The 16675-nt window shown below is 45.8% G+C and overlaps 1 protein-coding gene across 2 annotated transcripts in view; it reads left to right on the top strand.

Annotated features, from left to right (window-relative positions):
* The window catches only part of LOC124879068 (oocyte zinc finger protein XlCOF22-like), a 53444-nt gene extending 42304 nt beyond the window's left edge, over window positions 1-11140 (top strand). For both annotated transcript variants that reach the window (XM_047383366.1, XM_047383365.1), the window contains one exon: window positions 9187-11140. In XM_047383366.1, coding sequence (XP_047239322.1) covers window positions 9187-10400 — 1214 coding nt within the window. In that variant the 3' untranslated portion in view covers window positions 10401-11140. The remainder of the gene's footprint in view (window positions 1-9186) is intronic.
* The last annotated feature ends 5535 nt before the right edge of the window (window positions 11141-16675 follow it).

Raw genomic sequence — 16675 nt, 5'->3', positions numbered from 1 at the left:
TGATCTCCAATAAACCAAAGATTGATCTCTCTGTGGGATCAAAAACTACACCATCCGGAGAGGATCTGTCCTCGGTGGAGCAGCCTGTTGACTGGACAGTCTCTGTTCAGCAGGACCCGTTGCTGCTTGGACAGGGTGCGACCTCCACAAAACGGTCTGCTGAGGATGTGCCCTTGGCGTCTGGAAGGAGAGCCAAGCGGCACGGGCCCCCGGGACTGTCCTCTAGAGTGGACCAACTTTCTACGGAGCTGGCCCAGAAGAAGGCCCTCCTTCAGTCTCTCCGGGCGGATGGTGGCCGAAGTGAGTCTTTCCCTCCTGAACAGGGCGAGTCCTCGCATTGCGAGGATGATGTTATTTCGGTTGCGGCCTCAAGCACCTTCTTTTGAGAGGCCTTTCCAGAATTGGGCTCCCGGACCTCAGGTTTGGGCTCCGGTGCCTCCCTGGGAGGTGTGGGGAACCGGTGTCTGCAGCTATTAAAACGGCTCTGGGCCGTTTGCAGCTGGACGTTCCCCTGGCCCAGCCTGCTCCATCTAGTGCCTTCTCTAGGCGCCGTGATGCCGAGGCTGCCTTTGTTGGTCCTCCCTCAGCAGAATACATCCAGGAGCTGCATGCTTGCTGGATGGACACAAGGGCCTTTTCCCGCTCGACAGCAGATGGCAGGGCCCTGGCTGCCATGCACGAGGCGCCCAAGTTCGGGTTGGGCTGCATGCCCCCTGTCAAGTCTGCCATTGCCTCCCTCATCATTCCTCCCGATGAGGCGTTGAGGCCTTATGCCCGTTGTCCACGACCGCAATGCCGTGTCACGGATTTGCTGTTTTTAGGGCGCCTACGACACAGGTGCCCGGATGGGCCGCACAGGGAACTCACTCTCCCATCTGATGTTGGGTCTCTCCTCTTCGCTGGAGTCGGTTCCCTTGGACCAGTCAACCCAGGGCTTGTTGGACCCCTCTCTGCAGGCCTTCGCCCTGATGACGCGTGTGCTTGGACGCACGCTCTCTACATTGGTCCATGCTCACCGTGGCTGGCGCAATCGTCCCTGACCGAGCCTTGCAGGAGAACACTGAGGGCTCTCCTTGTGGTTCCAGGGGAAATCTTCGGTTCTGCCGCGCTGGAGGCCTTGGAGCGTACAGCCCAGGCCTCAAGAACACGGCAGCAGCTGGCGGGCCTCCATAGACCTCCCCGCCGGCCAGTTGCTGCTGGGGCAGCTGGGGACACGTTCCGGGGTTCCCTCCCCCCTCCTGTCCCTTTCTTGGGGTCCACAAGCACGGCTCCTAGACCGAGACCGACTAGGGCCCAAGGGGACCATGGTGGGGCCCAGGGTTTGTGCCCAGTTCGGTCTGCTCATTCCAGTCGGCGTTTCCCCAGGCCCTTCTGGGGCCGGGGGCCCGCCGGTGATGCTCTGGAGCTGGCGGTCGGGTTTTTCTTCCCAGGCCAGCTCAGTTATTGGGCTGTTCACGTCCTGGACTCGTGGGTGTTGTCCACTCTGTCCTGGGGATACCGTCTTCAGTTCCGCCGCCGGCCTCCTATCCCCAGCCGAGCCAAGATGACGTCATCTGCGACCCGAGGAAGGCTTGAGCCCTGGACCGGGAGATCTGCACCTTGCTGGCCAAGGGTGCAATTTTTCTGGTGGACCCCCTGCGGGACAGGGGGTTTTTTATTCAGTTTATTTTCTGGTTTCCAAGAAGACCGGTGGTCTTCATCCAATTCTGGACCTCCGGGGTCTGAACACTTTTCTCAAGGTTCTGCCTTTCCATATGTTGACCACCCGGGAGGTCCTACAGGCGATCTCCCCGGGAGACTGGTTCAGGTCTATCGACCTGAAGGACTCCTATTTTCATGTCCCCATTGCTCCGGATCATTGGCGGTTTCTCCGGTTTCTCCGTCTTCCCTTTGGTCTTTCCCTTTCTTCTCGGGTGTTCACCCGGTGTGTGGCAGCGGCCCTTTCCCCCCTGCAGACACGGGGACTGTGGATCCTGCCCAATTTGGATGACTGGCTCATTTGTGCTGCAACCCGCGATCAGACGATCCGAGACACCTGGACGGTGCTCGCCCACATACATCAGCTGGGTTTGAGGATGAACCTGGAGAAGAGCAGCCTGATCCCCTCCCAGGTGACTATTTTCTTAGGCATACTTTTAGATTCTGGTTCCATGACCACCTGTCCTTCTTGGCGCGTCGGAGATATCCTGGCCATGCTTCAGAGCTTCCGTCTTGGCAGGGCTCCACGGTTTGTGGAGTGGCTGCATCTTCTGGGCATGCTCACTGCTGCGTCCAGCGTGATGCCTCTGGGGCTTCTTTCATTGCGGCCCCTGCAGATGTGGCTGAACAGAGTCAGCCTGGACCCCTCCCGGCATACTCACCGGCTTCGGGTTGTGCCTCAGTGCCTACGGTCTCTGTCCCAGTGGCGGAGGCGGTCCTACATCATAGCGGGTGTCAGGCTCGGCCCCCTTCCGTGTTGGAGGGAAGTCGTCCATACGGATGCTTCCTCCAAAGGTTGGGGAGCGACCCGGCAAGAGCGTGCGGCTCAGGGGGTGTGGTCCCCGCGGCAGTGCGGGGTCCATATCAATGTTCTGGAGCTGATGGCTGTGTTCCTGATTTCCTCTGCTGCGCAGGCTCTGCTCCAGCTTGCCGATGCGCCTCCCCTCCAGAAGAGACCTCCTCTCCCAGATGGGGGGCCGGATTCTCCACCCCGATCCGGGCCGCCTGAAACTATGGCTTTGGCCTCTACAGGTGCAGGCTCTGCCTTCTCCCATTATGGGGGCAGGGTTGGACAGACCATGACTGGCGCATGGGCACCGTGCATTGCATGCTCTATCTGTGTCTGAACCATGGAACTCGGATGGCTCCGGTGTTACACTGTGGACTAATGCTTCCTTTGTGCCAAAGGTGCCTGCAGTGGCTGGCAGTGTGCTGCCGCTCCGGCTTTCCCGATTTAATCCTGGTGCCCCCTCTGAGCCTCTTTGCCCTGTGCGAGCGCTTGAGGCGTATGTCCGCTCCACGGCACCCATTCGTCGGACTGACTGTCTCTTCGTTTGTTATGCTGGCTCTCGGAAGGGTCAGGCCCTTTCTAGACAGCGATTGGCACGTTGGATTGTGGAGATGATCTCTGTGGCTTACTCCTTGCAGGATCAGCCCCTGCCGGGCGGCGTGCAATTTCACCTCGTGGGATGCCATGACCGGGGTGCCTCTGGAGGCCATTTGTGAAGCTGCTTCCTGGACGGCGCCAAGCACCTTTGCCAGGTTTTACAGGGTGAACGTCGTCACGCCGCATCTCCGGCAGGGAATACTGGAGCACCCGCCTTCTGCATCCCGCTGAGGTTAGTGGTGTTGCTGTGTTCCTTGGGGTCTCCGTGGGATCCCTCGGGACCTTGTTGGTATGCGTCATCCACTGCTTGAAGCACCGCCTCTGGCGGTCAGTAGGGATGAAATAGAACAAGTTACGAATGTAACTACGGTTCTATGAATCCCGGATGACCGCCAGAGCGCTCGGTCCCTCGGTCTCTGCGTGCTCGCGAGAAGATTGTCGGGACTGGGCTCCCGGTGTCATGTGACTATATAGACTCACATGAGCCACCGGTAGGTCACATGTGACCATGTTGTTATTAATTTCTCGACCTGAGCATGCGCAAGAATGATCATTCAGTGCTTGAAGAACTGCCTCTGGCGGTCATCCGGGTTTCATAGAACCGTAGTTACATTCGTAACTTTCGTTACTCCTCTGTCTCCTTTAGTGATAATGGTACATGTAATAAATGTAGCATTTTTGTAGCTTTGGAGGCGAGGGTGTCAGAATTGGAGCCACCGAGGGTAGCTCCCCGTAGCAGTCCTTCAGCAGAGCCCGGGCAGCCAGGGCCTCAGGCTGGCTGGGTGACGGTACATCGAAAGCATAGTTCTAGATCCCAGCCCACAGGTCACCACCAACCTGTCTGTGTTTCTAACAGATTTTCCCCGCTCAGTGACACACCCGCTGAGAAGCCAACTCTGGTAATTGGCAGCTCCATAGTCAGAAACGTAGCACTAGAGACACCAGAGACCATAGTCAAATGTCTGCCAGGGGCCAGAACGGGCGACATCAAATCATACCTGAAACTGCTGGCTAAAGATAAGCGTAAATACAGTAAGATTGTTATTCACGCTGTCGGTAATGACACCCAGGTACGTCAGTTGGAGGTCCATTATCTGAGGCCATAAGAAAATCATTAGTGACTTTCAGCAGAGCTGTTTCAGTGCTATGATGAGCTCTGAAGCCTGACTGAAACTCTTCAAACAGGTCATTGCTGTGTAAATGCTCACACATTTCATTAGCAACTATTTTCTCAAGAATTTTAGATTAGAATGGAAGATTGGATATAGGTCTGTAATTTTTCAAGTCATCTCGATCAAGCGAAGGTTTCTTAAGTAAAGGTTTAATTACAGCTACCTTAAAAGCCTGTGGTACATATCCATTTACTAAAGATAGATTAATCATATCTAAAATGGGGCTGGTAATCAGAGGGAACACTTCCTTAAATAATTTGGTTGGGATTGGGTCTAACATACAAGTTGAAGGTTTAGATGAAGCTAATATTTCTGATAACTCAGGAAGCTTCACAGGATCAAAACAGTCCAAACACAAATCAGGTTCTGCTGTTATTTCCAATGTTGTCTCACTTGCTGAGGATGAAGTAATCATCTTCGGGAGTATGTCAAAGATTTTCTTTTTAATATAATCAATTTTATTTAAGAAGAATCCCATAAAGTCATGACTGCTGAGAGCTAAGGGAATGGATGGCTCAACAGAGCTATGACTCTGTGTAAGTTTAGCAACTGTACTAAAGAGAAACCTAGGATTATTCTTGTTCTCTTCTATTAATGATGAGAAATAAGCTGTTCTAGCTTGGTGAAGTGTCTTTTTATACAACGGTAGGCTATTTTTCCAGATTAAGTAGGAATCCTCTAGGTGTGTAGAGCACCATTTTCTCTCCAATTTTCTAACATTGTGCTTTAAAGTATGCAGCTCTGAATTAAACCAAGGAGCTAGCCTCCTATGAATGATTACCTTCTTTTTCAAGGGGGCTGCATTGTCTAATGCATCACGCAATGATGAAGAAACACTATGAACATAAGAATCAATTTGTGAAGGGGCAGAAACACAATTATTGCCCTCCACTTTGCTTTTTTGTGATAATGAGGAAATTAAAAGTGGAACAGATTCTTTAAAGGTTGTTACAGCATCGTCTGATAATAATCTATTATAATGAAATCTTCTTTCAGGTGTGGAGTGCTCGATTGAATTAAACTCAAAGGTTATTAAGAAATGGTCTGACAGGACAGACCACAGGGTTATGAGAAAATATTGTTATGTCTTTACACTCAATGCCATATGTCAGCACAAGGTCCAGAGAATGAGGACAAAGGTGGATAGGTTTGTTAATGTTTTGAGCAAAGCCAATTGAGTCTAAGATAGCATTAAACGCTATATTTAGGCTATCACTTTCAGTGTCAACATGAATGTTAAAATCCCCCACTATAATAACTTTATCTGTATTTAACACTAAATCAGATAAAAGGTCTGGAAACTGATCTAAAAATTTAGAGTAAGGGCCTGGTGGATGGTACAAAACAACAAGCAGGTTCACATGTGTTTTGTGTACCTCGAGAAGGCATTCGACTGTGTCCCTCGTGATGCCCTGTGGGGGGTGCTCCAGAAGTATGGAATCGGGGTCCCTTTATTAGGGGCCATCCGGTCCCTGTACGAGCGGAGCAGGAGTTTGGTCCGCATTGCCGGCATTAGGTCGGACCTGTTCCCGGTGCATGTTGGACTCCGGCAGGGCTGCCCTTTGTCACCGGTCCTGTTCATAACTTTTATGGACAGGATTTCTAGACGCAGCCAAGGGCCGGAGGGGGTGTGGTTTGGGGACCAGTGGATTTCGTCTCTTCTTTTTGCAGATGATGTGGTCCTGCTGGCCCCCTCTAGCCAAGACCTATAGCATGCGCTGTGGCGGTTCGCAGCCGATTGTGAAACGGCTGGGATGAAGATCAGGTCCGACCTAATGCCGGCAATGCGGACCAAACTCCTGCTCCGCTCGTACAGGGACCGGATGGCCCCTAATAAAGGGACCCCGATTCCATACTTCTGGAGCACCCCCCACAGGGCATCACGAGGGACACAGTCGAATGCCTTCTCGAGGTACACAAAACACATGTGAACCGGTTGGGCAAACTCCCATGAACCCTCGAGCAACCTGTAGAGGGTATAGAGCTGGTCCAGTGTTCCACGGCCGGGACGAAAACCACACTGCTCCTCCTGAAGCCTGGGTTCGACTATCAGCTGGACTCTCCTCTCCAATACCCTGGCGTAGGCCTTACCAGGGAGGCTGAGGAGTGTGATGCCCCTGTAGTTGGAACACACCCTCTGGTCCCCCTTCTTATCTCATCGACCCCCGAAGCCTTGCCACCGCAGAGCTTTTTAACCACCTCGGTGACTTCAGCCTGGGTGATGAAAGAGTCCAACCCCGAGTCCTCAGCCTCTGTTTCCACCAGGGAATGCGTGATGGCAGGATTGAGGAGATCCTCGAAGTACTCCTTCCACCGCCCGATAATGTCCTCAGTCGAGGTCAGCAGCCTCCCACCCCCACTGTAAACAGTGTTGGCAAAGCACTGCTTCCCCTCCTGAGGCGCCGGACGGTTTGCCAGAATTGCTTCGAGGCCAACCGGTAGTCCTTCTCCATGGCCTCACCGAACTCCTCCCAGGCCCGGGTTTTTGCCTCTGCCACAGCCCGGGCCGCAGCATGCTTGGCCTCAAGGTACCCATCAGCCGCCTCAGGAGTCCCACAAGCCAACCACAGCCGATAGGACGCCTTCTTCAGCTTGACAGCGTCCCTTACTGCCGGTGTCCACCACCGGGTTCTGGGCTTGCCGCCGCGACAGGCACCGCAGACCTTACGGCCGCAGCAGCGACAATAGATGCGGAGAACATGGTCCACTCGGACTCTATGTCTCCAACATCCCCCGGGATCTGGTCAAAGCTCTCCCGGAGGTGGGGGTTGAATACATCCCTGGCCGAGGGCTCTGCCAGGCGTTCCCAGCAGACCCTCACTATGCGCTTGGGCCTGCCAAGTCTGTCCGGCTTTCTCTCCAAAACATGCAGCCGAAGGTCTGATGATACGACAACAAAGTCGATCATCGACCTCCTGCCTAGGGTGTCCTGGTGCCAAGTCCACTGATGGACACCCTTATGTTTGAACATGGTGTTCATTATGGACAATCTGTGACTAGCACAGAAGTCCAATAACAAAACATCACTCGGATTCAGATCGGGGAGGCCATTCCTCCCGATCACGCCTCTCCGGATATCACTGTCGTTTCCCACGTGGGCGTTGAAGTCCCCCAGCAGAATAATGGAGTCCCCCGGAGGGGCACTATCCAGCACCCCCGACAGGGACACCAAGAAGGCCGGGTACTCTGCACTACCGCTCGGCCCGTAGGCCAAGACGACAGTCAGAGACCTATCCCCAACCCAAAGGTGCAGGGATACGACCCTCTCATCCACTGGGGTGAACCCCAACACGAGACGGCTGAGCTGGGAGGCAACAAGCAAACTCTCAAGAAGATGGGTTCCAGAGCCCACGCTGTGCGTGGAGGCGAGTCCGACTATTTCTAGTCGAGGCTATGTTGTCTGGGGCCTAAATGCCCCTGGTAGGGTGTCCCATGGCAAACAGGCTCTAGGTGATGGGTCAGACAAAGAGCGGTTCAAGAATCCCTCATGAGGACAAAAATATCGAGGCACGTGACGTCGCCCGGTACGGCGGAGCCGGGGTCCCACCCTGGAGCCAGGCCTGGGGTCGGGACTCGCCAGAGAGCGCCTGGTGGCCGGGTTGCTCCTCGCGGGACCCAGCCGGGCCAAGCCCGAACGAGAGACGCGAGGCCATCCCCCAGTGGGCCCACCACCTTCAGGGGGAACCGTGAGGGACCAGTGCAAAGAGGATAAGGTGGAGACCTCAGCAGCCCGATACCCGGATGCTTAGGCTGGCTCTAGGGACGTGAAATGTCACCTCGATCGGGGGGAAGGAGCCTGAGCTTGTGCGGGAGGTCGAGAGATATCGACTAAAAATAGTCGAACACAAATAATTAAAGAGAATATAAATGAATAATCAAAATGATAAGATGATAATAAGAAAATGAAAAATTAATGATACAGTTATTGGTAAGAAAATGAAAGGAAAGTTGGACTGAAAACTTAACTAGTAATGTTTAGATGGCCAAGTCAAAGGCCACTCTAAACTAATACAGTAAGTTTTTAATATTGGTTTAAAGCAACTTAGGCACTTCCAGTTTTCTGGGAGTTTATTCAAGATTAGTGGAGCATAAGAACTAAAACCTGCTTCTAGGTATGCAGAGTAGATTTGAGCCAGAAGACCTGAGAGGTCTGGGTGGTTGATCCACTGACAACAAGTCTGTAATGTATTTTGGTGCTAAGCCATTCAGTGATTTATAGACTAACAGAAGTATTTTAAACTCTATTCTCTGAGCTACAGGGAACCAGTGTAAGGACTTTAGAACCGGGCCGATGTGCTCCAATTTCTTAGTTCTAGTGAGGACGCGGGCAGCAGCGTTCTGGATCAACTGCAGCTGTCTGATCCACTTTTTAGGCAGACCTGTGAAGACACCGTTACAGTAATCAATTCTACTAAAGATGAACGCATGAATTAGTTTTTCAAGGTCCTGCTGAGACATTAGTCCTTTAATCCTGGAGATGTTCTTTAGGTGATAGAAGGCCGACCTTGTTACTGTGTTTATGTTCCTCTGAAGGTTCAGCTCTGAGTCCATCACTACACCCAGGTTCCCAGCCTGACTGGTGGTTTCTAGCTGTATTAACTGAAGCTGTGTGCCAACTTTTAAATGCTCTTCCTTTGGTCCAATAATTACTTCAGTTTTGTTTTGATTGTGTTAAAGAACATTTTGGTGCATCCATGCATTGATTTTTTCTAAGCATTTAGCAAGTCACGTATAGCTGTGTGTCGTCTGCATAGTTATGATAACTTATGTTGTTGTTTATTAGAATCTGAGTTAGGGGGAGCATGTAGATATTGAATAGGAGGAGACCCTCGGGGAACGCCACGTGATTTTAGGTGCATCAAGAGATTAAAGTGAAAGGTATGTTCTTTTAATCACATTTATAAGCTTTTCTTTTATCTTTTTGTCCAGATCCCTCGCAATATTGTGTCTGTAAAGAGGATGGGGTTCCCACTAAAACCATCAACCAGTATAGGAACTCCACTTCAGATCAAGAGGAACCAGACCCTCTGCAGATAAAACAGGAGCAAGAGGAACTAGGACATCAACAGTTCAAAGAGGAAGAGGAGCAACTCTGCATCAGTAAGGATGAAGAGCAGCTTGTGCCAAAGCAGGAGACTGATGACATTTTGGCGATTCCTTCTATCCACAGTGAATCAGAACCAAACAGGAACCAACTCATCTCTCAGACCTCCCCTAAAGTTGAGAACCAGGATCAGGAAGGAAGCAATTCTGAAGACCCAGGAAAAAAGAGAAAGGAAAAGCAGAAACAAAGGAAGAGATGCCAGAAAACCAAACAGCGGAAAGGAGCTGGTGACAGTTCAACACAAAAAACACACAAGAGAACTCACCCAGGCCAAAATACATATTCCTGTAAAATTTGTAATAAAATCTTTTCGCAAAACAGTCACCTGACTAGACACATGAGAACTCACATGTGTGAAAAGACTTTCACATGTATAACCTGTGGAAAAAGTTTCAGAAGCAGAAATAGTTTAACTCATCACTGGAGAAATCACACAGATAAGAAGCCTTACTCATGTACGACTTGTGGAAAAAGTTGTAGAGATAAAGATGGTTTAACTCAACACATGAGAACTCACACAGGTGAGAAGCCTTACTCATGTGTGACCTGTGGAAAAAGTTACAGTGAAAGAACTGGTTTAAATTATCACATGAGAACTCACACAGGTGAGAAGCCTTTCTCATGTGTGACCTGTGGAAAAAGTTACAGACAAAAAGATGGTTTAAATCGTCACATAAGAAGTCACACAGGTGAGAGGCCTTTCTCATGTGTGACCTGTGGAAAAAATTACCGTCAGCAAAACTGTTTAATGGTTCACATGAGAATCCACACAGGTGAGAAGCCTTTCTCATGTGTGACCTGTGAAAAAAGTTTTAGAAAAAGATCTCAATTAAAAATTCACATAAGAACTCACACAGGTGAGAAGCCTTTCTCATGTGTAACCTGTGGAAAAAAATACCGTCAGCAAAACTGTTTAATTGTTCACATGAGAACTCACACAGGTGAGAAGCCTTTCTCATGTGTAACCTGTGAAAAAAGTTTCACCAGTAGAAGCAATTTAAATGTTCACATGTCAACTCACACAGGTAAGACGATATAATGTGGACTTGATATCAAGGTGCTCAATAACTGTTTAGAAGGCAGAGTAATTACAGCTGGATCACATTTTTTAAATTTAGCAGCGTGGTTAAAAACGCATTTGAAAGCAAAGTTCTTACTGAAATACTTAAAGGACCTTATTCTGTAAACTTCCCATTTAAAAGCGATTATTTTTTTAGGTGAGATATTCATTAAAACATGTCTTAATTAAAATAGGTGTTAATGGATGGTTTTTTCAAGTGCGATATTTATAGTGTGTCTTAGAGAAATAATGGGTTAAAATACTTTCAGATTTATGCTGCAGCAACTTTTAGAGCTTTGAGAGTCTTTTGTGTATGTTTATGTTTTACTTTTTTGTTCAATTATTAATTTTGGTCTGTGAATACTGACAGGTTAATGTATGTACTGGTAGGCTATAAATGGATTTCCCTTGAGTTTTCTGAATTTCAATCTAAACATCACACATTTTACCATTATTTTCTCTTAATTTCTGAATCAGGAAGGAAAGACTTGTAATTATATGATGGCAACAACACAAACATAAGGTTTACCAAACCATGACAATACTGGAGATGTTTTACATAAATCTTCTGTTTTTTTTTTTTTTTACCTATATATCTTTCTTTTTATCTATTACACTGATGTTTTGTTAATGGTGGTTTATTTTTTAGGATATCAGAAAATGTATGATGGCATGCTTGTAAACTCTGTTCTTCAAGTAAACAGATTTTTATTTCAAGGGTTTTAGTTTTCTCATGTTTTTCTTTTGCCTTCCTGCTCGTATGACTTACAATCTGTCCTCTTATGAAAGCCTTAAAGGCTTCCCAACTGATAGTAGTTGATCTTTGGAAAGTGTTATATCCAATTTAATTCAATTCAAAAATACTTTATTAATCCCAAAAGGAAATTAAATGTTGTAGCTCATTATGAAGGTTTCTTCAAAGAGTCGTTGTAGATGCTGATGGCTGTGGGCAGGAAGGATCTCCTGTAGCGCTCCGTCTTACAGCAGATCTGAAGAAGCCTCTGACTGAAGACACTCTGTTGTTGTAGGACAGTCTCATGAAGAGGCTGCTCAGGGTTCTTCATAATGTTCTTCATTTTATGAAGAATCCTTCTTTCCACAATAATTTCCAGAGGTTCCAGAGGAGTCCCCAGAACAGAACCAGTCTTCTTTATCAGCTTGTTGAGCTTTTTAAGTCCCTGGCTCTGATGCTGCTTCCCCAGCAGATGATGGCAGAAGAGATCACACTCTCCACAACAGACTAATAGAAGATCTGCAGCATCTTGCTGCAAACACCAAAGGACCTGAGCTTCCTCAAGAAGTACAGTCTGCTCTGTCCCTTCTTGTAGATGGCTTCACAGTTGCATCTCCACTCTAGTCTGTTGTCCAGGTGAACACCGAGGTATTTATACTCCTCCACCACCTCCACTTCTTCTCCCATGATAGAAATAGTTTTTGACTTATTCCTGTTTCTCTTAAAATCTACAATCATCTCCTTTGTTTTAGTCACGTTCAAAATGAGATGATTGTTTCCACACCATGCCACAAAGCGGTCCACCACCTTCCTGTACTCGGCTTCTTGTCCATCTATGATCCACCAACGAATGCAGAATCATCCGAGTATTTCTGCAGATGACAGGAGTCTGTCTTGTACTGGAAGTCTGAGGTGTACAGAAGAGGAATGGTGAGAGTACCGTCCCCTGTGGTGCTCCAAAATAGTGATCAATTTGTCCCCCCCAAAAAAATCTAGGAATCTTTTATTCTGTATCCGCTTTAGTTGGAATCTCCATTTAGGACAAAAACCTTGGCTCAGTATATGTCAAAAAGATACATGATCAGATATAAGAATACTATTGTACTGACAATTTGTGATATGTGAAATGCCATTGATGAGCTCGAGGTTCATCAGAGCTGCTGGATATAAAGAGCTATCTGGCCGTCATTCAGCACTGACTGTTCACCTTAAGGGGTTGTTCCAATCCATTTGTGAATTCTTGTTATGTTTTCCAGTGAAAAACCTTCCTCCAGGCTGTTTCTTTGATGAACATTTAATAGAGTACAAAACAACAGCATACAGATGTTGCAAATGCACCTTTTTATTATACAGGTCCTTCTCAAAAAATTAGCATATTGTGATAAAGTTAATTATTTTCCATAATGTCATGATGAAAATTTAACATTCATATATTTTAGATTCATTGCACACTAACTGAAATATTTCAGGTCTTTTATTGTCTTAATATGGATGATTTTGGCATACAGCTCATGAAAACCCAAAATTCCTATCTCACAAAATTAGCATATCATTAAAAGGGTCTCTAAACGAGCTATGAACCTAATCATCTGAATCAACGAGTTAACTCTAAACACCTGCAAAAGATTCCTGAGGCCTTTAAAACTCCCAGCCTGGTTCATCACTCAAAACCCCAATCATGGGTAAGACTGCCGACCTGACTGCTGTCCAGAAGGCCACTATTGACACCCTCAAGCAAGAGGGTAAGACACAGAAAGACATTTCTGAACGAATAGGCTGTTCCCAGAGTGCTGTATCAAGGCACCTCAGTGGGAAGTCTGTGGGAAGGAAAAAGTGTGGCAGAAAACGCTGCACGAGAAGAGGTGACCGGACCCTGAGGAAGATTGTGGAGAAGGGCCGATTCCAGACCTTGGGGGACCTGCGGTAGCAGTGGACTGAGTCTGGAGTAGAAACATCCAGAGCCACCGTGCACAGGCGTGTGCAGGAAATGGGCTACAGGTGCCGCATTCCCCAGGTCAAGCCACTTTTGAACCAGAAACAGCGGCAGAAGCGCCTGACCTGGGCTACAGAGAAGCAGCACTGGACTGTTGCTCAGTGGTCCAAAGTACTTTTTTCAGATGAAAGCAAATTCTGCATGTCATTCGGAAATCAAGGTGCCAGAGTCTGGAGGAAGACTGGGGAGAAGGAAATGCCAAAATGCCAGAAGTCCAGTGTCAAGTACCCACAGTCAGTGATGGTCTGGGGTGCCGTGTCAGCTGCTGGTGTTGGTCCACTGTGTTTTATCAAGGGCAGGGTCAATGCAGCTAGCTATCAGGAGATTTTGGAGCACTTCATGCTTCCATCTGCTGAAAAGCTTTATGGAGATGAAGATTTCATTTTTCAGCACGACCTGGCACCTGCTCACAGTGCCAAAACCACTGGTAAATGGTTTACTGACCATGGTATCACTGTGCTCAATTGGCCTGCCAACTCTCCTGACCTGAACCCCATAGAGAATCTGTGGGATATTGTGAAGAGAACGTTGAGAGACTCAAGACCCAACACTCTGGATGAGCTAAAGGCCGCTATCGAAGCATCCTGGGCCTCCATAAGACCTCAGCAGTGCCACAGGCTGATTGCCTCCATGCCACGCCGCATTGAAGCAGTCATTTCTGCCAAAGGATTCCCGACCAAGTATTGAGTGCATAACTGTACATGATTATTTGAAGGTTGATGTTTTTTGTATTAAAAACACTTTTCTTTTATTGGTCGGATGAAATATGCTAATTTTGTGAGATAGGAATTTGGGGTTTTCATGAGCTGTATGCCACAATCATCCGTATTAAGACAATAAAAGACCTGAAATATTTCAGTTAGTGTGCAATGAATCTAAAATATATGAATGTTAAATTTTCATCATGACATTATGGAAAATAATGAACTTAATCACAATATGCTAATATTTTGAGAAGGACCTGTATATGTGTTTATTGTACATTGTAAATTGTAAAAAGTCAGGACCAGAAAAAAAAAAAAGTTTTGACTCCTTTTAAGAAAACATTTGTTTTGATGTTCTATAAAAAATTATATAGTACACGTTTAGAGAAAACATACATGGACAAAGATACATTGTTTACATGTACACACTGACCTTGAGCTTAGAAAAAAAATGTTCAACTGAATTTAAAAAATAATTGGATGTGATCAATTATATAAAAAATGGTTCTTTAAGGACGGTAAAAGTAATATAATATGCCACTCCATGTAAGCTGATAGCAACCTATTAAAATAAAAATAAGAGAAATACCTATTGACTTTTACATGGTTTTGCATGTTTCCTCCTCATGTCATGCAATTTCATTGCATGAAAATTATTTTAAATCTAAATCTGTCGGGGGTATGAATAATTTTAGGCTCAATGCCAGGTTTTCATCATCAGCAATACAATTACAAATTACACTTACAAAAATATCCCCAAGCCATTCAAACATTTGTTAAAGCAAATGTGGTGCACACAATGGATCACATATACACATACTGTAGTCATCTCTAAAACTACTTTCAGTAAAAACATTTTTTAATCTATCCATCGTCTATACCTGCTTATCTTACAGAGTCACAGGGGACTCGGTGCCTCATGTCCAGCAGTCATTGGACGATACACGTGGTGCACCTTGGAAAATGGTCAATCCATCACAGAGACACACACTCATACTTAAGGGCAATTTAGAGAAGCCAAATAACTTAACAGTCATGTTTCTGGACTGTGCCCGGAGAGAACTCACCCATGTAAACTCCATGCAGAAAGACCCCAGGCCTAAATCGAACCCAGGACCTTCTTGCGACAAGGCAACGATGCTACAAACTGTGCCACCGTGCAACTCAGGTTTTTTTTTTATGCTTTAAAGAAAATATTTTTTTTGGATCTTATTGAAGGACCAAAGGTGGCTCCACAATGACCTGCTATGGTTACTATTGCTAGAGGCAATTAAATGCATCACAATCAAGAGGTTAAAACCAGACCCACCAACATAATAGACTTGGCTAAACAGGGGAAATTTACTTAACATATAAAATTTTATTTAAATTTGGCAAACAGTAATTATTATTTTCTAAATTTAATAGAAAATATGTTATTCCTTAAACTATCAAAAAGACTTTTTTAAATGAGAAGATAGAGGTATAGTTCTATAAGATTTAAATAAAGACAGCTCTTATTTTGAGTCGTGGATGTTTTTGCTTTGAGTCTCTTCCTTCTGTGGGTTGTTCTCTTTTATTTTGCTTTCTGTTTGCTTTATTGAAACAAACACATAGAAAACTGAAGTTTGGACCTTGTACACATAAAGCAGATATCTGGGAAAACAAATAATTTTTTATGCGTTTTGGCCTTTCATCCACACAAACTCAGCTTAACATCATAAAAAACGAATAATTCTGAAAACTCAGGTCAAAGTGGAGATTTACAAAAGCTAATTTTTAAACCAGCGTGTGTCCATGATCAAACGGACTTTTATGGTTCGGTGCATCACTGTCTGCGACAAATATTGTGGCGCTGATTTAATCCAAAGGGATTCAATTACCTGCTTTCACTTTAAAATAAATCCAATTTGGGATATTTAATAAGATTAAGATTAGTAGTAGCAAATGTGGTATCAACAATCTAAGTATACTGGGTAAATATTATTTACATAAATGTTTCTTAAGATGTAGGCCTGATATGACCCACTGGAAAAATGAACTGAAGTCTTATGCAAAATCTGTATGTTTCATAAAAGAAAAAAACGCTGACAAATTTCTTTACTTTCTGATTAATTTCAACTTTCTTGATTAATGCCCTTTTTTACTTTACTTTCTTATATGTTTTACATAATACTGGCCCTTTGCTTTTTGTTAACTGTATATGTATGTGTAATGTAATTTTCATTGTAAATTATTGGTACCCGTTTTGTTTTGTACTGTAAAATGTTAAATAAAGGTTACATGGAAAAAAATACATTGCGGCAATGACGTCAAATGTGCGACTATTGTTTATAGACTTGGCCGTACAGTGGTGTAAAAAGGAATGATGAACGATTCCCAAAGGACACGGTCTTGTTTTTTTTTTTGTTTTTTTTTATATCAGCTTTATATTCTAAAAATGTGTTTAAAAAAGTTTAACTTTTTTTCCATGCAAACGAACCCAATGGCGCCATGTTTTCTACTTAACAGGAAGTCGTGATTGTTTTGAAGGATTCTGGTTGGCTGACATAGGTTTGATTTCTGCACTACACTGCCCCCTATGCGTCTGGAATGTTTAACACAACACTCAGTGGCTTATTTCTGCGGGTTAGTTTGGATGATAACTTTTCTGAAAAACCTCACGTGTCCGATATTTTTAAAAACGATGTAGGGGAGATATTCGTTGTTTTTTTTAAATACTTTGCTACGTGTGGACAAGGCCTTAGTGAAGCACATGTTCCCGATTTATGTTCGCTAGCACGGACATTTAAATACTGCTTGAGTCAGTAGTAGAAATATAGGAAATTACAACTAAGTCAAACAG

The sequence above is a fragment of the Girardinichthys multiradiatus genome, chromosome 13 (assembly GCF_021462225.1).
Source record: "Girardinichthys multiradiatus isolate DD_20200921_A chromosome 13, DD_fGirMul_XY1, whole genome shotgun sequence".
NCBI lineage: Eukaryota > Metazoa > Chordata > Actinopteri > Cyprinodontiformes > Goodeidae > Girardinichthys > Girardinichthys multiradiatus.
This window is presented reverse-complemented; position numbering and strand designations above follow the sequence as displayed.